Genomic DNA, 25,893 nt, shown 5'->3' on the forward strand with positions numbered 1-25,893 from the left:
ATTGAGATTCCTGCCTCTTAGAACTTCTGTTTACTCACCCTTTTCTCCCATTTGCTGTAGCAGACAGTAATGGAGAAGGTTCAACAGCTGTCTGCTCAGGATGGTGCTAAGCTGTTACAGACATGCATGAACACCTCTCCATTCACATACAAAATGTCTTTGTGAAAAGACCTTGAGATCCAAGGCTCTCATTGGTCCCTAATTGCCCATTGAAATATCTTTTCAAGCTGCACCATTTTAATTTTCCCCATTTACAGGGTTTTTGAAAACCTTTTTATCATGCCGATCAGAATGCCAGATTTCAATATGGTGAGCACCTTACAATGACCAATAGGAAAATTGGAGATAAAACTTAACTCTGCTGAAATGCAGGTGAACAAAAAAAAATGGGCTTGCCTTGGCACTATATGATAGCCACAGTTGGTTCTTTGTGAACTTCTTTGAGAAGTGCATTTGTAACCAGGGTACCAGGAGCATGAAAAGGTTTTGACTCATAAATGATGTTTCTTGGATGGAAGAATTATACAGAGAAGAGCATCCATGGGTGGCCATAAAGACGAGAGAAGCTGATGCAGGGGTTTCTTCTTCAGTGTTAAATCCAGCGCAGCCCTTGTTTGTAGATGCCGCAGCCAGTTTTCACGGTGAGATATGAGGGAAAACAGTGTTTCACTTGGGATGAGTGTGGGAACAAATATATAGCACAGTAAAAGAGGAAAACTGGTTAAATATTTATTTTGCTTCACCTTAATTCATAATTCAGCGCTGTTTCAATCCTTGGCCAGAATCCAATTGCCAATTTAGGCAAGGTCCCCAAAAATACAACTGGCCCTTTGCCTAATTAGCAGCAATGTGCTGCTTACGACATTTCATGGATGGAAGCATCACCAACAGCTGGATTTTGATCCTTGTTTTCTTCTTGCTCAGATCAGCTGCCCCTTGGTCCAGGGACAGCCAAGAAGACCACCCCGTGGAAACCCCTAATAGGTCATCGGGCCCCCTGAAAGCTAGTTAGGTCTTTTTCCTATCTAGCTTAATTCTAACCCCATTTGAGTTGGTGCACAAAACCTGAGCTGGATGTCCATCGTTGGCGTAGGTAAAACATGAAATGTACAGTAAAGGTGCAAAAAGGTCTCCTCTCTCCTTTCTGCATGAGAAGACTAAAGAAACCCATAGGGTTTGGATGATGTAAACATCGCCAGTATTTCTGGACTTTCTCTAATTTTTTGAGAGGTGGATCTGGCAAAGCAGCCCTGCTGGAACCGCTTGGTGGGAGGCTTATTTGCCTTTCACTCTCCTCTCCACCGCCTGAACACCCACAAGCCGACGTCTCATCTCGACGTTCCTCTTCTCGAGCTCCGCCGGCCGGAACCCATGTCTCCTGGTACTGCGGGAGAGGGGGGGAACTCTTTCGCCGTCGCACCGCCAGAACCGGAAGTTCCTCTCGGAGAGTCCGTCCGGGTAGCTCGGTCTTCCGCCTTCGGAGCGGGATCGGGAGTCCGGGGATGGAAGCGGGAGGGGACGCCCCTCCGGAGGCGAAGCCGCCCGGTGAGTGTCCGGTTTTCTACGCGCCTGCTGCGTTAGGGACGGGGGGAAGGAGTGGTGTTGCATGGAAATGGGTCCCCCTCTGCCCGTGGCCTGGTCTCCTTTAGCTTATTTATAAAAGAGAGACACGCAGGCCCGTCCTTACTTGAATTACGCCCTTCCTTTCTTTCTTTGCTGAAGTCAGAGGGGCTGCTAAGCGGTGAGGGGGTGAGAGGAGAGGTGGCGGGAACGGTGGGATTCCTGGAGGGTATACGTACAAACGTGTGTGTGTGTACGTACATACACGTGTATTCTGTATGTATATATCTCTGTGTGTATACATGTGTGTATGGAGTGTGTTTATTTACGTGCACACACGTGTATTCTGTATGTATATGTCACTGTGTGTATACATGTGTATGTATGGAGTGTGTTTATTTACTGACTTATAGAGATGGGGACATTCATATACAAATCTCTCTATCTACTGCTTTACTTACTTACATTTCTGTCCCACCCAACTGGGTGTCCGAGCCAGGACTCTGAAAAGTTATGTGAGAAACCTGGGCCTACCCACCGCAAAACATTTGTACTGAAATGGAGATTGTCCGACCACTGGGTTCAAAAGGTGTTAAGTCTGTTAGGCACCCTAAAAACGGCCCCTTTATGTGAGAACATTCTGTCCTTGCCTTTTTGAATCTTCCGTCTTTTTTTTTTCCGCTGATCTAATGAGTTCTGGTTATAGAAAAGCTTTGGAGGTTATTCCCCCCCCCCCAAAACGCTTGATAGGTGCTTGCTGCTGGCATTGATTAATGTCTTCCTTCTGTCTTTGTCATCTCCTTCGATGTCAAAATGTTGTACCGTAATAGAAATCGACCTGATTCTAAATGGCCTTTAATATTGTATTGTACTGTATTTTAATGGAGTATATTATGTTGTTTATACCATTTTATATTGTTTTATCCCATATATGTTGCAATGGCGTGTGTGCCATACAATAAACTTATTTTGCTTGCTTGCTAATTGGGGGCAAGACTTTGCAAAAAGAGCCCGGTCTTAAACATGCCTGTGATTGGGCTGTTAGTTATTATTTACCCACTGATGAGATAGAGTGGGTGTTTGAGCAACAAAATGACAGATTTCTCTGTCTTTCCAGGTGTTCAGACTCTCAGGGGCGTAGAGCAAGAAACGACGGACAATCCTCCCGCCACAGAGATGATGGAGAGCGGTCTCCCAGACGCAACAGAGGCCACCAAGCCACTCCACTCCGCAGAAGAGGCTGTGGAAATCCCAGCTGCCAGAGGCCTCTCTCCTGGAAGCAGCAAGGCCCCCAGTGTGCTGTTGGAAGGTTCCCATAAGAATGGAGAGAAAGCAGCTGCCTTGGCTGGCTATCCATTCGAGGCAGCTGAGAGCTTTTCATGGCGCCAGCTTCACTGGGGAGAACAAATGACAGGGGTCCCAGACCCACACAGCTATTCCTGGAGCAGGAGTGAGACATATAAAACACAGCATTATGGGAAGGGACGCTCCTGGAATGCAGGCTCAGATCTTTTATCTGATACGTCTGGGTCAGCCTGTGCATCACTCGAATTGAGGACTGACGCTCCAGCTGCAGACATTGCAAATGGCGCCACTGAACTCTCTCACAAGGGTAATAGAAAATCCGGTCCTATTACTGATGAAGTTAATGCCAGCCACAGCGGGAAGGCTTATGACATCAAATCATGCCTCTGGGATGGTGGGAATCAAGAGTCTGTTGGTGCCTCCAAACTGGAGCCTCCTGAAGAGACTGACTCCAAACTCTTAGCCATGTTCAGTGCTGTGGCTAATAGCCGTTTGGCTGTCCAGAGCCAACAGAAGGACGAACCGGATTTTACGCCTGCGCAGAAGTTGGCCATCTTACGGGATCTGTACCACACCAAGCCCTTGGTCTTCTTGGAACGTTTCCGGACAGCCCTGCGGGAGGAGCACCTGGCATGCTTCCACCACCTCTCTGGCAACTACGAGGCAGATTTCTACTGCGCTGAAGTGCGCAGGGCTGGCGTGAGCAAAACTCGGCATACCCGGGTGCGGAACAAGCGCTACGCAGCCCTGCAGCAGCTCATCAGAGGTATAGGGGTCTGAATGCGCAAGAGTTTTATTCTTTTACACATTGTGTGGACAGAAAGTGTACATATAGTGGAGTTCCTTAGCAACTGCGTTTAAGAATGCAGCCTGGGGAATATTCATGAAAAAAGTCCTTGCATTCACTAGTAATAGAACGGATAGAAAGAAAATCCCCAGGATCTTTCCTTTCCTTTCTTTTCTCCTTTCCTTTCTTACCCAAGGAGCTTACATCATTAAAATCACAATATTTAAAGCTAAAAACAGTAAGTCTATAAATATTTTGAGCGAAACAAATATCGTAAAAGCAGTAAAGGTAAAGGTTCCCCTTGACATTTAGTCCAGTCGTGTCTGACTCTAGGGGGGGCGGTGCTCATCCCCGTTTTCAAGCCGTAGAACCAGCGTTTGTCTAAAGACAGTTTCCGGGGTCACGTGGCCAGCGTGACTAGACATGGAACGGTGTGACCTTCCCACCGAGGTGGTACCTATTTATCTACTTGCACTTGCATGCTTTCGAACGGCTAGGTTGTCAGGCGTAAAATCAATTCTGCAAACAAATTGAAAAGCAGCAAGGCACAACAATCCATTTAAAAGCTTCTTTTGGGTTGTGCCAAGTCACTCAGAGAAAACCCCTCCTGAAAAGGACGGTCTTGGCCTCCTTGTGGAAGGGCAACAAAGACGGGGGGCCTGCCTGGCCTCCATTGGGAGGGGAGTTCCTTGGTCTGATCTGGCAGGACTCTTTTGGTCTTCCCTGGCCCCAACCACCTGCCAGTTGCTGCAGCCTTTTACCTTGTTTCCCGGAGTTCTCCGTTGCTAACCCATCTCTCTCCTTACTGCTTCCAGATGGAGAATACTTCAGCGATGAGCAGATGCGTTCCCGGGACCCGCTCCTTTACGAGCAGTACATTGGCCAGTACCTGAGTGAGGAGGAGTTGCAGGCCCTGGGCAGCTGCAAGGAAGAGGCTTCCCTCTCCCTCTCGGGGGTCCTCTTGGATTCCTACCAGGAGCAAGTCATCCAGAGGCGGCTACAGGTCCAGCGGGAGCAGGAAGAGGCTGCGGAGGAAGAGGAGGAGGACGACGAGGACGAGGACGACGAAGAACATAGCAGCCATGAAAATGACGAAGGTGAGGCCAGAACAGTGGCTCTTTTTTGGATTGCCAGCTCTCTGAATCAGGGTGTTTGAAATATTGCAGCTGCTCCTTCTAAATAAGACCCAGAGCAGGAAGGGCTCGGGAGGCTTTTAAAGCTCCCTGCCTTGTGGCTGGTATGGAAGAAAGAGGCCAGCATGCCCTGGGTCCTGTTCTGTGTTAAACATGAGGTGCTTGGTCAAGGCTCAGCCAGACAGAATGGCTGGCAAATAAAAACATGCTCCAAGGCCATCCTGTTTTGATCACCCATGTACAACTCTTCAACGTCTTCCCTTCAAATAGGAGTCGGGGTGGCTGTTGTAGTTTTACATGGTTCTTCACTCACCTGCATTGTGAGGTGGCACGTAAGGAGATCATTCTCCCCCACTGATTAAAAAAAAATTCGTGGCCATTCAGAAAAGGAAAAACAAAACAGACCCGAACTTCTTCTTTCTGATCTAGACCCTTAAGATCACTTGAATCACATTCTGTACGGCGATACTCGGGTCCCGGAAACTCTCTGGTCATTAGATATTAGATTTTAAACTGTTAAACATTTTTATGAAGGATTTGGAATTTTGGAAAACGTGTAAAGGTTTGCCCCCCTCCCCCGGTACGATTGGTTTAAAGGCTGTAACAATAAACGGACTGATTGTGTAGCTGTGGCAAGAAAGCAGAAATCCTGGAGTGCTGGAAAGGCTGTAAATTCTACTCGTTCGAACAAAGGCTCTGGTTGAAGAGAATGATGGGCCACCTGAGGATGGGGTGGGATGAGTGGGGAGGTGGTGGGCAGAAGGGGGGAGGCTGGGAACTGGGGCTTGTAGGCTCCAGAGATCACACAGAATTGGGCGAAGTGGCTTAGAAATTGGAGAGGCGGTGTGTTGTGGTAGATAGAAGGGAGAGACTTATGGCATCACAGCTCTGCTGAGATGTTAGGCTTAATGGATCTCCTTGGGCCCTTTGTCCACCCTTATAATTCCCAGGGAACCGTTGCTTTATTCATTTGCAGCAAAAGTAACTGTCTTGTGGAATCTTAAAGGCTAGCAATGTTTTTGGCATGTGTGACGTGGATTGCAGCCGTACTTCCTCCAACACAGGCATTAGCCATCTGAATAGGCTAATGTTAGTTATGCATATGTTTAGGTAGGGGAGGAACGTAGGGGAATAGAAACGCCAACGGCACATACCTTGACGATTCTCTTAACCGTAGCTGAATAATGAAATCAGGAGGGAGGGAGGGCAGTGTTGTGTGCAGTGGTTGTCACGGTTCCTGACCCCCCTCGGTGTGGCTTCCCCCCCTTAGACAAGGCCTCTAACTGCGAGATGGACGAATGGGTCCCTGACCCGGAAGAGAAAGCATTCTTGCGAGAAGAGTTCACCAGCCGTATGTACCAGCGCTTCCTTGAGGGCAAGGACCGGGACTTCGACTACAGGTGAGGCCAGACCTCGGGAAGAAGAATTGAGGGGGGTGCCGTTGGCCAGGGTTTTTCTGCAGCCGCCTTCTCCCAGGATCAGTATCCACTGATTCACTTACCCACAGTCTGAAAGTATTTGTTTGTCTCTTTTAAATATTTCTGTACTTAGTGTTTATAGCTTTCCCCAAGCCAGCTGCTAAAGGGCACTTTCCTGGTGGTGGTGGGGACCCCCTTTTCGGGTGTATAACTTGGATGTTTGAAACCCAATCTTCACCAAATGTGGAGAGATTGTAGAGGAGAGGCAGTAGACGCTTCTCTGTGAATATGGTGTCTCTGGGTGCTTGGGGGAGGCATTTTATAGGGTTTTAAAGTCAAAAGCAAATTGACGAATAGATTTGTTGGTTCATCAGAAAAAAATTGTGATTCATCGACCTTGACAAATCACTAATTGAAACAAATATATTTTTTCTGATTTGTGCTTATCTCTGTTATCTATATTTTGATGCAGGAAGGCCAGACTACCATTTGAACTTCCTCATTTTAAGAGTCATCCATTTTTTAAATTTTGAAACTGTCCTCCTACATCAAAATGCAGATACACCATTGTTGGATCTTTAATTTCCACTCTAAGTAAACACTATATTATAATCCAGTAATCACCCCCCACTCATTAGATAGGTCAGTGTTAGTAGTATGGAGCAGCAACTGGTGAAGTAGAGGCTTTCATAATACTACGTAATCCTGTAGTCAGTTCAACTACGACGTTTTGCTTTATGTATATATTAGTCTGAATACATCCTTGGAAATAACTCCCTCCTCCCTTCTCTCTCCCTCCTCCCCATCTGCAGTGAAGTTGATGAGAATCCAGATTTTGACAACCTGGACATAGTCTCACGGGACGAGGAGGAGCGCTACTTTGATGGGGAAGAGGCAGAAGAGGCTGATGCTATGGAAGCAGAGTAGACTGGCTTTAAAGCAGAGCTGAGGCCACCAGGGCGATGTGGGGCACAGAGGTTCGACTTCCTACCCTGCTAACCTCTCCCATTCCTATGCTAAACTGGGTGACCCGGTCCTGATGGGGCTCCTGGAAGTGGCTGTGGATTGGAGCTTCCTGTTGGCATCTGAGCTGAAGGATGATGCCTGCAGCCTCTTTGGTGCCCTGCAGCACGGGACTTCCCAAAAAAGTGCTGCGTGGTGGCTAACAAAAGAACGACGGTCCTCCTCGGGCTACGACAGCGACAATCTGGATCTGAAATGTCAGGGCTTTCCAATTTGTGATTATCTTTTTATCTCCGGCCCTTTCCTGTTTTAGTGTCTTCCTCAAGCTTGCTGTTCCTCCCTTGGCCTGTCAAGCTAGGGGTGTCTTGGGTGAGAGAGGAAACCAGCACCCACTTTTGGCTACGTGCAGGTAGGATGTTTCGGTAAAACATACCTCTGCTGTTTGAGCAGCGAGATGTTCTGTGATTTTTGCAGCAGGTGGAAAATAAACAAGCCTTTGAGTAATTTCTGGTGTCGTTGGAAGGGTTGCTGTCCCAGCTGTAGCTTGTCTTATGTTTTTAAACAGTCCCATCCTCCCTGTAATTCTCAAGAAATAAATGCGGCTTCATGGCATTGTACACTGTGAAAATATGTCGTTCCCTGCCCTTAAAGGGATACACTTTCAAAAAGTGAAGGAGGGAGGGGAGTAAGGCATAAAATGACTGGGAGTGTAGGCTCCTTGTATCTGTCCTTAACGATGGATATTACGGTTCATATACTGCTTCTGCTTGACTAAAAGGAAGTAGCACCTTGTGGCAATCTCCTGATCTGCTTACTGTGTTCAAGAGTCCGTATCTTTCACCCACTTGCTTCTGTTTTCTAAAAGCCCCATCTGCCTGATACGCATTGCGTGGATCCACATGGCGACCTTCATGTTTTTTTGGTTTTAAACTGCTAGTTTAAAAGTTGTAACAATAATCAGGGGGAGATTTCTATGATGTGTCATTTTCTCCAACTGCAGTCTATACTTGAACTTATAAATGGTTTTGGACATGTTTAGGAGTAACCTGGCGAGAAAGGCCTGATTACTCACATAACTTGATTATGGGTTCAAGTGTAGGTTGCAGAGAAAGTGTGACATGTCATAGAACCACCACTACCCACCTAATAACAATCACCTGCCATCAAGCCAGTTCTGACTTACGGCGAATCTTTCCAGGTAGAGAAGACTCGGAAGGGGTTGACTGTTCCCTTCTTCCAGGGGTGCCCTGGGATAGTGCAGCTTGCCCAGGGCCACCCAGGCTGGCTCTTCTCCCAGGAGACACAGTGGGGAACCAAACTCCCAACCTCTGGCTCCACAACCAAAAATCCAACTCACTGAGCTATTCAGCCAGCTATCTTAGGGACTGATATACAGTATTATGAGCAAGAAGATGGGTGCAGATGGGCAGCGGCCCACGCTTGTGTTATTAGCACAGGAGAAGAAAGTTTTTGTGGTCTGAAGGGCTTTCTTGTTCTGGGGGGGGGGGAGATCTCCAAACCTTTCCAGTATATTTTTTTTCCGTCTCTCTTTGCACAGAACGTTCAGAGCTGTTCTGCGATACACACACGGGGGCACAAAGTGAACGTTGTTCAGCCTCTCTTTGGCCCATGGTGGAAAAGCATCTTAAAATATATCAGTTGCTCCCTTTAAAAACCAGATCTCAGGATCACTGCTTTTACGGTTAGTGGCTTTGATCAGCGAAAGCCAGGAGATACCAAGTCATCAGCGCCACCCTAAGTGGGTTTTGCTCCAGCTGCTGGAGAAAACTGACTGTTTGCCCTTAGAGACGGGAACGGCCGGAGAAAGCATCTTTCCTCTGATGCTTTCAGTCTGAAAAATTTTAAGGTTCGAATAAGGACAGGATTTCTCCTTTTCCTCCTGGGTTTCGTTTTTATTTATTTCATGAAGCATGTCGGTGACGTTTCCGGGATGTTTTTTGCAATGACACGATAGCAAAAAGACGGTGTCGCTGTAGCAAAATACAAAACAAGCAAACGCAGAAGAAAATTTTGAGTAGACGAAAGAGGCCAAGAAGCCAAGAGTCCTGGAAAGGTAAAAAGATTGTTGAGTGGGGTGGAAATGATCAGCCTATAGCTGGTAAGTGGATTTCCTTGGGGAAGGAATTTTCAAAGAAGAGCATCCTGCTTTTAAAAAAAAATCATTGCCAAGTCTGTCTTGTCCCGGGACACCTTCAGCAGAACCTTCTGTCTCCATCCTGGATGGAGCTCCTTCAGCAGGCTGATAACGGAGACCGGAACCAAGATCTTGGAAATCACAGGACTGCCCTTTTTCAAGAACAAGGAAAAGGAAAGGGCCACGATTATTGTCACTGATTCTTGCTCGGTGGTGCTGTGTTTGTGGGAAACCCACCCTTGCTGGAATCATAAGATGACATATCGCAAGCTAGCATAGGCTTAGCTGCTGTGATGTCATGGAATGTTTGTTGACATGCTTCCTGCTAAAATGCCAGGGGCCAACACAACAGACGGTGGAACCCGCCAGCCCCTGATTCCCGTTTGTCCTACAGGCAAAGAATTTAAAGAGCACGGAGGTGAGGTGGCACTGATGGGGTTGGTCTGTATGTCAAAGCCTATCTGGAAAGGAACCCCCCCCCCCCCCCCCCGCTTTGATTATAAAGCTCTTCTAGGCTCGGAGTAAATTTATCTCAGCATTGCCACGCACGTCAGTGAATTACTCCTACAGCCGTTGGTCAGCCTGTCCCGGCAGAGTTTTCCTGTTGCTCCCAAAGAAGGACGATCAGACATCTGCTTTAAGGTTTTCTTTGGCTGCACGGGGAAACTGAGCCGGCAAAATGCATGTGTCTGGGTTGAAGATGTTAGAAAGTGGCTGCATGCCTGCAGTCCTAACATCCAAACCTATCCGCCCCCATGTGGGTATCTCCATTTTATCTTCACGCCTGTCCCCTTCCTGAGAATTAGGCTGGGCGTTTGTTTGGTTTTTTCCCCTGCCTTGCCAAGCTACCCACGAACGCCTGACTCATCTCCCTATTCAGCAAGGGGATTTCCATAGACATTTATCCACCGTTTGCAGGCGTTGGAGAGGTATTTTTCGACACAAACGCACACACCCCATAACAAAAATCCACCCTAGAAGGAGGTTTGCCTGCAATGTTTGTGCCTGTTCTGACATGACACCTCCTACGTTGGTGAGAAATGCTTGTGGGCGAGCAGTAGGAGGGATCCCCTACGCTGAGGGAAGATTGCATTCCTCTTTCTGCAGCGTGTTGCATTGTCTGCACTTAACGCGAGATGGCTCCCGTCTGCCACCCAGGCATCCCCATAGAACCCAGAAGGCAGAGAGTCTTGTATCTTCCTTTCTGGCCTTGGGGTGGCGATGGTGGAGTTGAATATTGAAATAGTCTGTCTTCCATGTGAGAAAACCTCTCTTTGTATAGAAATGTGGTACACTACAGAGAATGCTGGTTTGAAAATATATATATATTCCTGACAAGCTAGCTTTCTATTTGCCTGGAGTTTTTTTAAAATGAGGTAGAGATGTGTGCTGTGCTCTCTTTGAACATGCGGTGCTGTTTTTGAGAGCTTCTGCACCCTGAAACAGCTGCTATTCCCATTCTGCATAACCTCTTTGTTTTAGGGCAGAAATTCTAAGGCTGGCCTTCTTCGTTCTTTTTTGTTGTTTAGTCGTCAAGTCGTGTCTGACTCTTCATGACCCCATGGACCGGAGCACGCCAGGCCCTCCTGTCTTCCACTGCCTCCCGGAGTTGGGTCAAATTCATGTTGGTCGCTTCGGTGACACTGTCCAACCATCTTGTCCTCTGTCGTCCCCTTCTCCTCTTGCCTTCACACTTTCCCAACATCAGGGTCTTTTCCAGGGAGACTTCTCTTCTCATGAGATTACCAAAGTCTTGGAGCCTCAGCTTCAGGATTTGTCCTTCCAGGGAGCACTCAGGGTTGATTTCCTTCAGAATGGATAGGTTTCTTCTCCTTGCAGTTCAGGGGACTCTCAAGAACCTCCTCCAGCACCAAAAGCTACTCAATTTCTTCTACGGGATTCTTGCCCACAATATTAGATATGATAATATGAATTTAATTCACCCATTCCTGTCCATTTTAGTTCAACTGACGCCCAGGATGTCCACTATAACCTGTCCGTCTTGGGTGTCCCTGCACAACATAGCCCATCGATTCTCTGAATGACTCAAGCCCCTTCGCCACGACAAGGCAGCAATCCATGCAGGATGACATTTTTTACCACATTTTAAACATTGGTGTTGTTTTTAAAGTAAACCGGGGCAAGTGTGTGCCTGCAAAGTGGTCCGGAGTAATCTGCTATCTCTCTTTCGCAGCCTTTCTTTTGAATAAAAGGAGGGGAAATTGTCCTGACACGCTTTGTTAATTGTTATGATGCTGCATGCAGAACTCCAGCAAGCTCAATACAAAGGCTAAGTCTATGTATTTTATGAGCTGATCTCTATTGATGAGACTTTTAACCGGAAGCGTTGGTGGAGTTTTGGTAGTTTTATGAGTATTTACTCACTTTTAGTCTTTGGTGATAACCCATCTTTCTGGATAAATACAATTAACCTCTTTTTCCCATTGTGTACGAAATGGAGGCTGTAAAGCTGTCTGTGTAACGTGTAGATCCTTGTAGTTTCCTTTTGGGCCTGTGACTTCTGCGAAGCAAGAATGACTGTAGCGCATTTGGCACGATGCTGCCGGATCATGGCAGGGAGAGCCTCCCCAACCTGCCTCTGGGCCATGTAACTTTGTGTGGAAGGAAATGTGTGTGCGTTTAATTATATTCTTAAATTAAGCAGCCCAGGGGGTGGGGGTGGCTTGGTATAAGCAACTTGTACGAAGTTGTGACTGATACTAAGCCACCCCCCGTCTTCAAAAGCTGGGTTTCTGAAGCATGTCCACGTTCAGAAAACAAGCACACCCACGCATGTCGCTCACTGTAGACAGAACGATGGAGAGACCAGCCAGGCCCCCTCTAAGCACAGAGCAGGGGGTTGGACTTGATAACCTTCTAGGGTCCCTCCAACTCTTTTTTTCCCTATGATTCATCTGACACAACCTTGGCTGGCCCTAGGCTACAGAGAGGCTCTCAACTGCATTTCCCCCCTCCTACCTTCCCCACATCTGTTTTTCCTTGTGTGTCGTGTCTTGTGTTTCAGATCGTAACCCTGATGGCAGAGACTGTCCTATGTCCTATTATGTATGTTGGCCATCCGGAGAATGTTTTTGCAGAAGGGGAAGGCTAACATGAATCTAATGAAGAATAATCAATCAATCAGATATATGCGCAGAATGAGAGTGAGGTCAGAAACATCTTCAGTTCCCCATTTCTTCGGTTGCCTATAGTTATGTACAGCAGCCTCAACTTTGTGTTGAGTTGGAAGGGTGACGGTTCAAAAAGGCACAAGAGTGTAGTGTTTCTTGGGCCGGTTCGCCCATGGAGCGTCTCCCATGTCGTTTTTTTGTCTGTGGCGGCACGCCCGCTGCAACAACACGAGTGTGAATCTGACCCCCGAGGACAAGTCCTTGCACGCTGAAGGAGTGCGGCTATCGCATGATGACTTCCATGTGTGCATGAGCCATCGCGGCTGGAATGCCCCCAGCCGAAGTTTCCGTTTCGCCTCGAACACCCCGGCCCAGCCCATGGAGGTCGTCCGCGGATCCCGCACCAGGTCGCCGGGTAATGAGGGTTTTTTGACCGGCAGACACGGACCGACCGCATGTTTGAATCAGCTACGAAGGTGAAATGGAAGCAAGTAGGCCGGTTCGTCATGAGAGAAGAGCTTTCTCTTTTTGCTCAGTAGGAAAAAAAATGAGAAAGAGATTTATTGGAAAAGCCGTACAAGCAAAGCTGGTAAAATCATTATGTCCCTTTGCTGGACACAAACCCTTTATGGGGAATAAGTGCTGGTGAGTAGAGAGTGGGAGCCTGCGCGTAGGGTGTGAGAACACACACGTAAGATTTCCCTTCCAGTCATGATTAGACACAAGGATGATGGGTCAGGATGACGGAAATATTTCTGCCCGGCTGGGTTCTGTCAAGCCCCTGGGACAGAGGTCCCAGATTCACTTCTGTTTCTCATGGGCCAACCCTTCAATGGGAGAGGCGGTTTGCCAAAATCTGGACTGTCCTAGGAGTATGATGTGGCCTAGTAGGCAGCGAGCAATGCCATCTTGATAGCGGGTCAAGGAGGTTCCCCATAAGTAAAAGGTAAAGGTAAAAGTTCCCCTTGGCAATTTTTGTTGAGTTGTGTTCCACTCTAGGGGGCGGTGCTCATCCCCGTTTCCAAGCCATAGAGCCAGCGTTTTTGTCCGAAGACAATCTTCCGTGGTCACATGGCCAGTGCGACTTAGACACGGAACGCTGTTACCTTCCCACCGAGGTGGTCCCTATTTATCTACTTGCATTTGCATGCTTTCGAACCGCTAGGTTGGCGGGAGCTGGGACAAGTGACGGGCGCTCACTCCGTCGCGTGGATTCGATCTTACGACTGCTTGGTCTTCTGACCCTGCAGCACAGGCTTCTGCGGTTTAGCCCGCAGCGCCACCACGTTCCCCATAGCCTTCCCCCTAAAATCCGTGCTTCCTTTAAAAGGAAGATAATTAGGCTGTAGATTCAGCCCCGAGTTTGCTAGTAACTTTATTTCAAGGACGATGGTGGTGGTGGTAGATTGAGGACACTCATTCTTAATTACAGGCATGCGAATTTGTGTTTTTGGATACTACAACCCGCAGAATTCTCCAGGCAGCCTTCTAGGAGTTATAATCCAAGAAGCACAAATCTTTCCTGAATTATTTCCAGCAGGTCATATCCTCCTGAGTCTTACCCATCACCCCATGAAAGAATCCGAGTTCTCTGAGGATAGAAACGAAAAAAGCTCGCTTTAAAATATAGGTTAGTCTTTAAAAGTGTTCCAACGCACACTAAAGCAGGTATTTTGTTGGAAACGAGTTTTCTGTGTCTTCCTGGGCGTTCCACTATATTTACCGTTTGAAGAGGAACTGGGAAAGGGGGGGACAGAATTACGAGAAAGGGCGAATGTCTGGGTCTCGTAGGGTCGGAAGGCCGGTGGCCCTCGCGACAGAAAGCTTTTGTCCCCGGCGAGACTTCCTCTGCGCCCACCCTCCCGCTGGCCGAGAAACCCAGTCTGAGACGCATCTGTTGAAACACTGCTCCGCATGCCAGCGGTTCCCAAAAGGGCCGTGGGATTCCTTCCTTTGCATAAACACCTGCCTGGATGCTGGGAATGTCTGAAACCCAGGAATTGAAGGTATTCGGCCCGGCATTCCAGCAGTGCTTTTTTGAGCGTGCCAAGGGCCCGCCGCTGGCCGGTTTCCAGTTGCTCCTCGGTGAATTCCACAGAGGCAGGGCACCGAGCCCGTTCTCGGTTGGCAAGCCGGGACTGGGTACCGAGGATGCTTCGGCCCAGCCTCATCCTGCCGCCTCGGAAGAGTCTGCCAGCTCCCTTTTTTTTTTGAACCCGGGCCATTTTTCCCCTCTAAATGAAGGAACTGGGGAGACCTGAAGGGGAACCCCCCGATGATTAATTGGGCTGCTAAGCAACCATCAGGTCTAAGCCTGCTGCTGGATCCGTAGGAGGGGAAAATGGCATCTTGGGCTGCATCTCTTACAGAAGCTGGGCAGGCAACTTAAAAAACAGGATGCTGCCCTGAGGGCCCCAGACTTTTGAGGGCTTCCCCCTGACTCACAGGGCTGGCAGGATCCGGCAGTGGAAATGCAAAAGACTTGTGAAGCCAGCGTGTGTGGGCCCCATCATCTTCCTGTTGCCAGTTTTTCATAGACAGGGCGATTAGTCTCTGCATCCTTATAACCCAATAGCTGTCCTATGCCATCCCGTTTCTCCCCATTTTTACACCTGAACAGGTTTGGGAGGCTTGAGTAAAAACCGCCCACTTCGCCCCAAAGTCTCAAGAACGTCCTTCTGCCTCCGGGGTGGGGTACATGTGGGCGACCTGGAAAGGACATTTCTTCTGAAATTAGGGTTGCCAGATACACGGGTACTAAAAGGAGGACAAAGGAGGACATATTGAATGTTTCATTTGAATCGTTCCAGATTAAACCCAAAATCAATACAATTTTATTACAATAGCTGCCAATAAATGTCTCTTAGTGAACCGACCAAGAAACAGTCATGTTAAAAAATAAAAATAAATTCAGTGGAGGCTTTCCCCCCCAAAATACGAGTGGGTGGGCAGGTGGGGGGGGAAGCCAGGGGGAAGGGGGTCCTTCCACCTCTCCCCCTCTCATCTAAAATTATAACATAAAATATACAAAAGCCTGGCATTTTAAAGATTTTTATCTTTGCCTGCCTGACGGAGGACATTAGCTAAAAAGGAGGACATGTCCTCCTTTTGCCTGACATCTGGCAACCCTATCTGAAATGTGCTTTTGAAGGAGATTCTTGGTCAGTTTTAAAGATGGCAGCAAAGCCGCCCTCGCGTGATGCTTGGGGACCCGTTCAGAATTTGTAACTTGACCCCCACCTCCCTGTGAGGCCGGATTCCCTCCTCCCATCCCTCCGATTTTGTAGGCCAAGCGAAAAAGTTTGTTTTAATTCTGAAATCACGGTTATGTCTTCTGCCTTTCTGATAAACACCTGCCTTTGATACTTTCTTTCATTGAGAAACACCCAGCCTAAGCTAAACGAATACAAGGAAATAAGTATCAGTAAATAATAAAGAAATAAAGAAATGAAAGATAATCTGCAGATCTTCCTTCTCCAGTAGTAATCGGGGTTGCACACAGGTGTGGGGGGAGTCTTTCTGGACCCCTGAACCTTTTAAGACATCTCCACCCTGCCTCTATGTGGGGATTTTCATTAGGAGAAGCAGGCAGGTAGATCTTTTGATTCTGGATGCAAAAGTTGATTTAGATTGCAAGGGCTTCTATTCTGCATGAAGGTGGAGAAACCTTGAAATCTGCAGCTGCCTAAATTATGCAAAGCAACTTATGTATGCATAGCGACATATATTTGCATGGATTCTCGTTAAGAGATTCTTTGACCCGTTTCGGAGGGGGTTGTGCGGGGCCCTTAAACTTGAGCCATTCTTTTAAAAATCCTATCCAATTCATCCACGGTCCATCTCCAGCCCCAAACTGTTTCAAGCCTTCTTTTGCTGAGGTCTTGCTTTTGAAGAAAAAAATCTGACCTTCCTCAGCAGGCGGAATTCTGCGGCCGCAAGCAGATTCTGCAGTTGCAGAATGGGCACGGCCCTGAAGATGATGCTGTGGTCAAGATAAAGAAGGCAGGATCCAAAAAGTTGCAACCAACACACCCACAGGTCTGCAGGCATCTGTGGTCACTGTGGACAAAAGTTGGTTCATTCCTTTTCGAAGTCCTCTGTGTAGATCTGGTGGCTTGCAACCCCTCAAAGTTCCCGTCCTCAAGCTGCAGAGAGCCATCGCCCATATCTGCCTGGACCGTTACAGGCGGATGACTCTGGGCTCAGAGGGGGGGAGGTTTCTAGCGTGATGATGAGGTCACAGCTCGGAAGATTGCAGGGTGCAGTTGGCCTGAAAGACGCTTGTGGTTTGACACAACTGTTTGTTTTTCTCCGTTTGTCGCCCTGGCCCCTGTTTCCCGGGAGCTTGTGGGAGGTTGGTTTGGCTTTGGTACAACTTCCAAGGCTGAAGACACTTTCCCAAAGGATGGAGTTTTTCTCCTTTTTTCTTTCTTTCTTTCTTTTTTTGTGCTGAAGGATCAAAGGCGCCATGACACAGAGCTACCAACCTACATAATTTCCAAGAATCTTGGCTTCACATCATCCATTCTGGACCCAGCTCTGGAGCCTAATGTGTTAACAATCTTTCTTTATTCCTATCAGAGCATTGCACAATGTAAATTTATGGGCATATGTGAAGTATAAGTAAAATTAAAAACAAATGAAAATTGTAAGATAAATGTTGACGAGAAGCAGGCGACTTCAATAGCGTGATCTCAGCCATTCGCTAGATCCTCTTTTTCTATGTACATGTGGTTTTCTATGTACATGCCTCGAGGTTAACTCCTGCAGCCTTTTCCATGAGTGGATATAGCCGGAAGGCAGTGGAGGTTTGAAATCGGAGTTTTCCTTCTCCTAGATGGGCTGCCTTCCATGGCTGACGAGCCCCACCTACCCAGCCTGCTCTTTAATAGTGCGGAAGTATGATCCAACCCTTAGAACTTTCCTGCCTCCCAGGTGTATGCAAATCTAATTGGCTTTCCTATTTACCATATTAGGGCCAGAGATAGAATCAGAGAATTAACGGCACGCTGTCCTGGGACATGCTCATTTAAAGCAGAAAGCCCCGGAGCCAGAGTCCCGAAGGCAGTTCGTGTCGTTCTCCCAACTCCTGCGACATTGCTGGAACCAGTTGTATTGGCTCTTGCCTTTCCATTGGACCATTTCAGCAATGTGGAGAGGGGGGATCTACTGCTTGGGTAACAGCCTATCCTCCATATTACTTTACCCAGGCTTCATGCTCTGGAGAGGACACTCCTCGATTCAGAGCATGTTACCATAGTCTCTCGAGACTGAAGGGTGCCTATGATGATGTGGTGGGACATGAAATGGATGCACAAAAGGGCTCCATGGATTGCATTTTTCCACAAATGAGATCAGATTAGTCTGTTAAGATACGTTCTTGACAAATCCGTGTTGGCTTCTAGTTATTACTGCCTTGTTTTCGAGGTGCTTGCATAGGGAATACTGTATAATCTGTTCCGGAATTTTCCCTGGGATTGATGTCACGCTGACCGGTTTCTAATTCTCAGGTTCCTCCTTTGCACCCTTTTTGAAGGTACGGACAAAATTAGACCTCCTCCAATCCTCCGGTACCTCATTCCTTTCCCCTGATTTCAAGAAAATAACGAATAGCAGTTCTGAGAATTCTTCCGCCAGTTTCAGATGCAGTTCATCCAGTCCTGGAGATTTGAACTCATTCAAGGTGGTCAGGTCTTGCTTAACTATTTATCAATCTCCAGCTTCAATCCTGTCTCCTCCACTTGCCCTTTACATTTGTCTGGAAGGTCATAGGATGGTCATAATGCTAATACTAACGATGGTGATGATGATGTCGATGTAGGCAACACACTGTATGTGTTAGATCGGCTGCTTGAGGTCCAGAGGGGGTTGGTTTCACAGTGAACTCATTGCCTGCTTGGGCAACAAGGAACCAAATCATCTTGTTTTTCTGAGTCTACTATACTCTCCCCCGCCCACCCCACTCCATTATTCATTTGTCAAGACCTGACCTTGCTCCAACCCCACATCTCTGCATGCACATTGGGACCCTCCAGCTTCAACCCAATCCAGACAGGTCAAATGTCTGTTTGCTTTTTGACACGGAAGTCATTGATGTATGTTGTCCATATTGCTGCACCAATAGAGAGAGGTTTAAAAAATTACCGCCGTGGGTATTCTGACATTCCAATGCTTTTGAAACATTGGCTTTAAAAATATATATCCATGAGTAGGCATTTTGGAAGGGGCCAAGAATCATCCGTCATTCACAAGGGCAGCGAAAGTTTCCAGTCCTTACAGCAGGGTGTGGGGCCAGTTTTCCTCCAGATTGGTGGTCCCCACACGAGGGTGGACCGCATCTCCCAAAATTCCTTGAGGCCAGCTGTTCTGAAAGTTGTAGACCAGCCAGGCTGGCTCCATCTTTGCTCTCCATGTTTAGCGTGCTCTTGGTTTGAGTATTCTTTTGTAATATTTATATACCTCCTGCTTTTAAATATCGTCTTCTAATTCTGTCAGCCGCACAGTGTCCTTTTTTAAAGAGAAAGGTGGGGTAAAAATATTTTAAATAAATATAATAAACTAAATGCAAAGGCACCCAATTGAGGAAAGTCTGAGTACTGCTAGCCAGCACAAATGATTGTCCGAATAAGCATCCCGGCCTTTGAAGGAGAGGTTTCGGGCATCTGAGGAGCGCCATGCCTCCACTCCTCAACCGCTACGCCCAGGAGAGATAACGAAGCCAAGAAGAGATTATGTAACTATGTTTTATTTGGGTAACATGCAATTAACAGAATCCAACTTTTATAGGTGCAGGATTTATGTGGTACGGAGCTGGGATGGGCAAACCATGGACACCCGGAGGTCATTTTTTTAAATACACACACCCAGCTGGGCCCCAGTGGTGGCTTCAAAACAAGAGACGAGCGAAAGAAAGGAGAAATGAAATCCATTCCTGTTCTTATGGCCCCACTTCAGTTCTAAGGAGCCGTCAGGAGGAGGAGAGAAGCAAGAAGCCGAGTCCATACTGAAAACAAGTCCCCTCTCCCCAAAAAGGGAGGGGTGGGTGGGTGGCAAGTCGCACGCCGAGTCCCGATGCAACTCGAAACCCCTATCCCTGGTAGTGAGAACCATTTCCTGACCGGGTGGGAGTTCAGAAGGTCCAGAGACCCAAAAGCTGCAAAAAAAAGAGGGGTGGGAGGAGGCCACTGCAAACCATCGTTTGCCCACCCCAGTGTACGAGAGACTGGCAGGGGGGGGGGAATGCGTACAACCTTAAATGTTTTCGCACTTAATAATGTTTACGATGCTAAATCCCTCTATGCAGGGTCTTTCATTCTAAATCCACCAGGTTCCTAGAGCAGGAAGGGGCATGGATAATGTACGAGGATTTCTGGCTGAAATCTCACGAACCTGGGACTTTTAGACGCTGGGTTATCCGAGGCCAGTGTTTTGTCAGTTTCTCTATCATAACATGGCCTGCTTTTGTTTAGGGCTTGCCGTGCGTCTGGCACGGTGTCAGCCAGGCCCCGGGGAGCTATTTCGATCTTCCGTGGGCTGTTTTAATGATACCTTTCGGTGGGCTGAAATTACACCGTTAGTCCCTGAGTCACCTGCCCCATCTCTCTCAGCCTTGTCAGCCCCTTTCTCCACCAGTCTGAGCCCCCACCCCGACGGATGAGTCACACGGTGGTGAGTGGGTCCTCTGGCCCAGTGGAGGGAAGCAGCCGTATCTCCCAGCTGTGTAAACAGCTGGAAAAGTGCCATTCTTTGAGGTGGGGGCGCAGGCGGCTTAAGTATTCACCGGACCCCTTCATTCTGCTGATTTGGTGATGCTGAGCCTTGCTCCTTTTCCAAACATAATCAACGACCAGTCAAGTATACATGGGGCTAAATTTTGCAAGCCGTTCTAAACAAATGCACCTGTTTTGCATCAACGAAGACGCATGGCTCTCTTGCTACGCCAAAGAAGAAAAATGTGGATTCTGCAGTAGTTCTAGACTTGCGCAGAAAACTGAACACAGAAACCAGACTGAAAATTTCAGCAGTTCTGAAGAACCCTGTTTCGTAGGCTTTTGGAGAAGTGGGTGGGCCACCCTACAGCATTCCCCGGTCGTGGGTCCCATTTCAAAAACCCACCGCCGTGTTCTGTTAAGGAACGCTCTGTTAATCTCTCGCTGGATGGAAATGAAAGAGACAGGGGGGAAAGGAGGAAACAAGGGGAGGAGATAAAAAGGCCAGAGAGTGAGAGAGAAAGAGGGAAGAGAATATGCAAAGATCGTGTCTCCACAGATTATTCTTTCGGGAAAATTCATCCCCATTTATTTGGAGAAGGTTCATCAGCGTTTCCTTCAGACTGTAAAGAAGGAACCTGTATAGGTCCTTCGAACCTCGCCTGCAAAGAGTAGAAGCAGGATTTTGTGCAGATTTAAATATGGAAATGAAGGTGAACATTTGCATAAATGCCACAAGCTGCAGCCCTAAAGCCTTTCTGGCACGCCATAGCGATCTGTCTCCTGCCAACTGGAGGTCTTTCGATGGGCATGGAGTACCACTCTAATGGATCTCCCTGCCCCGAGACACTGGGCAGTGTTAAGGGGATTTTTAGCCCAAAGTATCTGGAGGTTCCAAAGCTTGGTTCATTGTTGCTGTTGTTTTAAAAGCGCTGTTCGTAATCGCAGTAGCCCTTCCTGGTGGCTCTTACTGTATTTAGAGCTCAGGCTGAGCCACTCCTAACACTGCGCTCTCTTCTCAGTGTGTGGGTTTAATCCTGGAACGTGTGAAGAACGGAGTCCCCCGGTGCATGTACAGAGTGCTTTTCCTTTGGTCGGTGGGAAGAAGGGTGGACCGCAGCATTCTACTCCTCCACCCCCTGCCAGGGAAATCTAACTCTTCCTAAAAGATCATGGTCCGAACGAGTTCGCGAACTGAGAGGAGAAGGAACTGTTGTGTTCAGCACGCCAGGAATCTCAGCTATTCTAAACAAAGTGAGCAGGAAACCTCGGCAGGCATATCCACGAGGGTCCCTGAGGGTGAACCCGTGGCAGGGTGCCCTCAGCTGGCTGTTTGTCGGTTTCTCCAGCCTGGCAACGAGAGGACTCTGAGGTGTAAAGGGGGCCAAGGAGGTACTCTAGAATGTAGATGTAGCTGGCTCCGCCTGTTGGACTTTTTGCAACCTTGCTTACTGCCTTTAGTAGGTTTGGCTGGAAGGGACCTTTCTGGGCCGGGATGACTATCAGTCTGCCCAGCACTAATCAATTATACCTTCCCTGGATCTGAATTCAGAGAGAGAGACCTTCCTCTCTCTGCTCAGCACTCTTTCCATCTCTTGAGTCTGTTGAAAATCTTGTTTGACGAAAGCAGTCAGCTTTATCAGTTTGCTGTTGGTCTATGCAATTGTAAGTAATGAAGCCTCTTATTCTTTCTCCATCGAATGTCGCATACATTATGAGACTATAAGAGACAGTGGATGAGAAAAAAAAGGGGTGGCCTGCTCTGGGGGAACTTGAAGCTATTCGGCTCTGTGAACCTCTGCACTTCTGCTGCGCAGCTAGAGGAATTTATCCAAAAAAATTCAAAACTCTGCCAGCTGCCTTGGGTCATTCCACCATCACCACCCCAGTCTACTTCTGCAGTCCCGCTGGGAGTCAGCAAGCACGTCTTTGTTGGGGAATGTTTTGTACGGCATGCATGGCCAACGGAAGTTCCCAAATTCCGATTTCTGGTTCTCCAGAAGCTCCGCTGGAGAAATAAGACCCTTGCCTGAGTCTTAGGGGAGCAGGACACCCATCAGAGCAGAGCAGAACAATCAGCCAGTGGCCTGACTCAATGCCAAGAAGTTTGATGAGAAAAGGAAATAGAGTCAGTAGTAAATATTTAAAGCTATTGAATCAAGGGATGTTACAAGGGTTGCCTGCAGGACTCTCCTCCGTGTGTGTGTGTGTGTGTGTGTGTGTGTGTGTGTGTGTGTGTGTGTGTGTGAGAGAGAGAGAGAGAGAGAGAGAGAGATGAGCTGGGCAGGAAACGTTTATGAATTTTTGCACATGAATCTCACCCCCCAGGGTTTAGCTTTTTCAAACTCCCCTTCCACCAATCACCTGGATCCTGCTGAGACCCGCGCGGGCTCCTCTTTGATGTGGCTTGGCATCCCAAGAAGATCAGCCTGGCCAGGTCACCCCACTTCGCACACGCATGCTCTGGTGGCGCTGGTGGTGGGTCTCTGTCTGATGTGGCTGGCTCTCTTGCAGCTGCTCCGGGATCTCCCCCCCCCCCGGTCCGGCTCCCTCAGCCTTTTCCCGGAATTATTCTTGGCACCTTTCCCAGGTCAAGAAACAGTTCCATGTAGCCGCAGGAAACAAGCCCAATAAACTTGTCCGGACAAATAATGGGGTCAACAGGGGGCAGAGACTCTGGGGTGGAATAGAGGGAGCCTGAGACTGCAAAGCCGCCTCCAGAAGAGAAAGGAGGCGAGACGACCAAGAAATCAAGTCTCTGGGACTCTGTCCCAAGATAATGGCACTAATGGGAATTCACCCCTGCAAAGAAGACTCTTAGCAGCAAGATGGCATCTAAATGTAACCCAACTTTTCCCATTGTCCTACTTTCAGAGCATATTGTCCTCCCCAGATCTTACAGCCCGGGTGGTGTACTGTTGTTCTTGGGAGATCCAGGTTGAAATCCCCGCTGGGCCATGGAGTTTCTACAACCCTGCAGTCAGCTTGGAGAAGATGTAGCTGGGAGGGGCCTTTCTGGGCCGAGCCGGCCAATCATTCCCTCCTGCTCAGAGAGTCCCGCCTCTCTGCTCTGAGCCTTTTTCCCTCTCTGTAGTTTGTCGAGGCCGGCTGCTTGAAGTAGCCACGTTTTGTCAGCTTGCTCTTTTATCTGTTCACCGTTAAGTCATGAAACCTTTTATTCTTTCTGCTACGAATGTCTCAAAGTAAGTTCCGGAGAGTGTAAGTGCCAGTTAGTGAAAGGAGGGCCAACTAAATTGGGAGGACTTCAAAGCTATAATGTTCTGTAAATCCTTCTGCACTTTTGCTGTGCAGCTCAAGTACTGTAATTTAATCCAAAATCCAAACTCTGCAGCATAAAGCTCCTCGGGAGACCTTAGGCCCATCGCAGTCCCTTACCCTAACCTAACTCCACAGGGTTGTCGTGAGAATGAAGGGAGGAGAAGGAGGAAAGGCGGCGGCGGGGGGGGGGTTAAATGTAAAAAATATGCAACCGTTGCAGCAGCATATTCTCAAAATTAATAGTGTACTGGGTGAAGAAACCGCATTTTTGGTTGTTCCCAAATTTCTTGCTATTCAGTTTGAGATCACTCCAAACTCTAATATTGTAAGAGAGGGAGAAGACATTTCCTCTCCCGGATCATCCATCTTGTCCCTCCTTTTCTCCTTTCCAGCAGCCCGCCAGCCAGATGCTTCTGGGAAGTCCAAAGCCCTAAATCCCTTCCAGGCTGGATCCTGGCCATCTCGCAGTTCTTAATTAATCTTCCAATTAATTATGGCACTCCACGGCCTCTCGTCAGCATAAAAATTCCCAGAGTGACCCGAAGTCCTGAATTTTAAAAAAATGAGAAGAATCCATCAAAATTGACAAGTAGAAGCACTCAGCAACAACAACGACAGCCAGGAGAGGCTTTGCGCTGCTCATTTAAAAAGTGTTGGAAACATTAAAAGTTTCCAAGGAAAGGACGCCGCATTTAGTTTCCAAAAGACTTTGCTGGGGAGAGGCTTCTAGAATCGAGGGTATCGACATCGACCAGTGGTTCCCCACCTTGGATGCCCGGATGTTTTTGGGCTAAAACTCTTAGAAGCCTTCACCACTGACCTTTGCTGGCCAGGATTTCTGGGGGTTTTATTTTTATTACTTATTTATTTATTTGATTTATACCCCGCCCATCTGGTCTTCCGACCACTCTGGGCGGCTAGCCCAAGAGCATCTGGGAATATAAGGTTGGGAATCACTGCATAGACAGTCCTTCCTTCCTTCCTTCCTTCCTTCCTTCCTTCCTTCCTTCCTTCCTTCCTTCCTTCATCTCCTCCTTCCTTCCTTCCTTCTATCCATCATCTCTTCCTTCCTTCCTTCCTTCCTTCCTTCCTTCCTTCCTTCCTTCCTTCCTTCCTTCCTTCTATCCATCATCTCCTCCTTCCTTCCTTCCTTCCTTCCTTCCTTCCTTCCTTCCTTCTATCATCTCCTCCTTCCTTCCTTCCTTCCTTCCTTCCTTCCTTCCTTCCTTCCTTCCTTCCTTCCTTCCTTCCTTCCTTCCTTCCTTCCTTCCTTCCTTCTATCCATCATCTCCTCCTTCCTTCCTTCCTTCCTTCCTTCCTTCCTTCCTTCCTTCCTTCCTTCCTTCCTTCCTTCCTTCCTTCCTTCCTTCCTTCCTTCTATCATCTCCTCCTTCCTTCCTTCCTTCCTTCCTTCCTTCCTTCCTTCCTTCCTTCCTTCCTTCCTTCCTTCCTTCCTTCTATCCATCATCTCCTCCTTCCTTCCTTCCTTCCTTCCTTCCTTCTATCCATCATCTCCTCCTTCCTTCCTTCCTTCCTTCCTTCCTTCCTTCCTTCCTTCCTTCCTTCCTTCCTTCTATCTATCATCTCCTCCTTCCTTCCTTCCTTCCTTCCTTCCTTCCTTCCTTCCTTCCTTCCTTCTATCCATCATCTCTTCCTTCCTTCCTTCCTTCCTTCCTTCCTTCCTTCCTTCCTTCCTTCCTTCCTTCCTTCCTTCCTTCCTTCCTTCCTTCCTTCCTTCTATCCATCATCTCCTCCTTCCTTCCTTCCTTCCTTCCTTCCTTCCTTCCTTCCTTCCTTCCTTCCTTCCTTCCTTCCTTCCTTCCTTCCTTCCTTCCTTCCTTCCTTCCTTCCTTCTATCATCTCCTCCTTCCTTCCTTCCTTCCTTCCTTCCTTCCTTCCTTCCTTCCTTCCTTCCTTCCTTCCTTCCTTCCTTCCTTCCTTCCTTCCTTCCTTCCTTCCTTCTATCCATCATCTCCTCCTTCCTTCCTTCCTTCCTTCCTTCCTTCCTTCCTTCCTTCCTTCTATCTATCCATCATCTCCTCCTTCCTTCCTTCCTTCCTTCCTTCCTTCCTTCCTTCCTTCCTTCCTTCTATCTATCATCTCCTCCTTCCTTCCTTCCTTCCTTCCTTCCTTCCTTCCTTCCTTCCTTCCTTCCTTCCTTCCTTCCTTCCTTCCTTCCTTCCTTCCTTCCTTCCTTCCTTCCTTCTATCATCTCCTCCTTCCTTCCTTCCTTCCTTCCTTCCTTCCTTCCTTCTATCCATCATCTCCTCCTTCCTTCCTTCCTTCCTTCCTTCCTTCCTTCCTTCCTTCCTTCCTTCTATCTATCATCTCCTCCTTCCTTCCTTCCTTCCTTCCTTCCTTCCTTCCTTCCTTCCTTCCTTCCTTCCTTCCTTCCTTCCTTCCTTCCTTCCTTCCTTCCTTCCTTCCTTCTATCCATCATCTCTTCCTTCCTT

The 25,893-nt window shown here is 47.9% G+C and overlaps 1 protein-coding gene across 2 annotated transcripts; it reads left to right on the top strand.

Moving 5' to 3' along the window:
* Positions 1–1,401: 1,401 nt before the first annotated feature.
* Positions 1,402–7,670, top strand: CCDC97 (coiled-coil domain containing 97). 2 transcript variants are annotated; one of them, XM_020810863.3, is made up of 5 exons: positions 1,402–1,545; positions 2,678–3,631; positions 4,468–4,749; positions 6,056–6,185; positions 7,016–7,670. In XM_020810863.3, the coding sequence occupies exons 1-5, from the start codon at positions 1,503–1,505 to the stop codon at positions 7,128–7,130; spliced, it is 1,524 nt and encodes a 507-aa protein (XP_020666522.3). In that variant the 5' UTR covers positions 1,402–1,502; the 3' UTR covers positions 7,131–7,670. The 2 variants fall into 2 exon arrangements, with proteins under 2 accessions (XP_020666522.3, XP_020666523.3); XM_020810864.3 differs by lacking the exon at positions 1,402–1,545 and adding an exon at positions 1,721–1,741.
* The last annotated feature ends 18,223 nt before the right edge of the window (positions 7,671–25,893 follow it).

This window comes from Pogona vitticeps, chromosome 9 (genome assembly GCF_051106095.1).
Source record: "Pogona vitticeps strain Pit_001003342236 chromosome 9, PviZW2.1, whole genome shotgun sequence".
NCBI lineage: Eukaryota > Metazoa > Chordata > Lepidosauria > Squamata > Agamidae > Pogona > Pogona vitticeps.

Bases quoted from the DNA above. Each gene is read 5' to 3' on its own strand.
- CCDC97 (XM_020810863.3), top strand. From the start codon at position 1,503: ATGGAAGCGGGAGGGGACGCCCCTCCGGAGGCGAAGCCGCCCG. The intron at 1,546-2,677 runs GTGAGTGTCCGG...CTGTCTTTCCAG, and splicing joins TCCGGAGGCGAAGCCGCCCG to GTGTTCAGACTCTCAGGGGC. The intron at 4,750-6,055 runs GTGAGGCCAGAA...TCCCCCCCTTAG, and splicing joins CAGCCATGAAAATGACGAAG to ACAAGGCCTCTAACTGCGAG.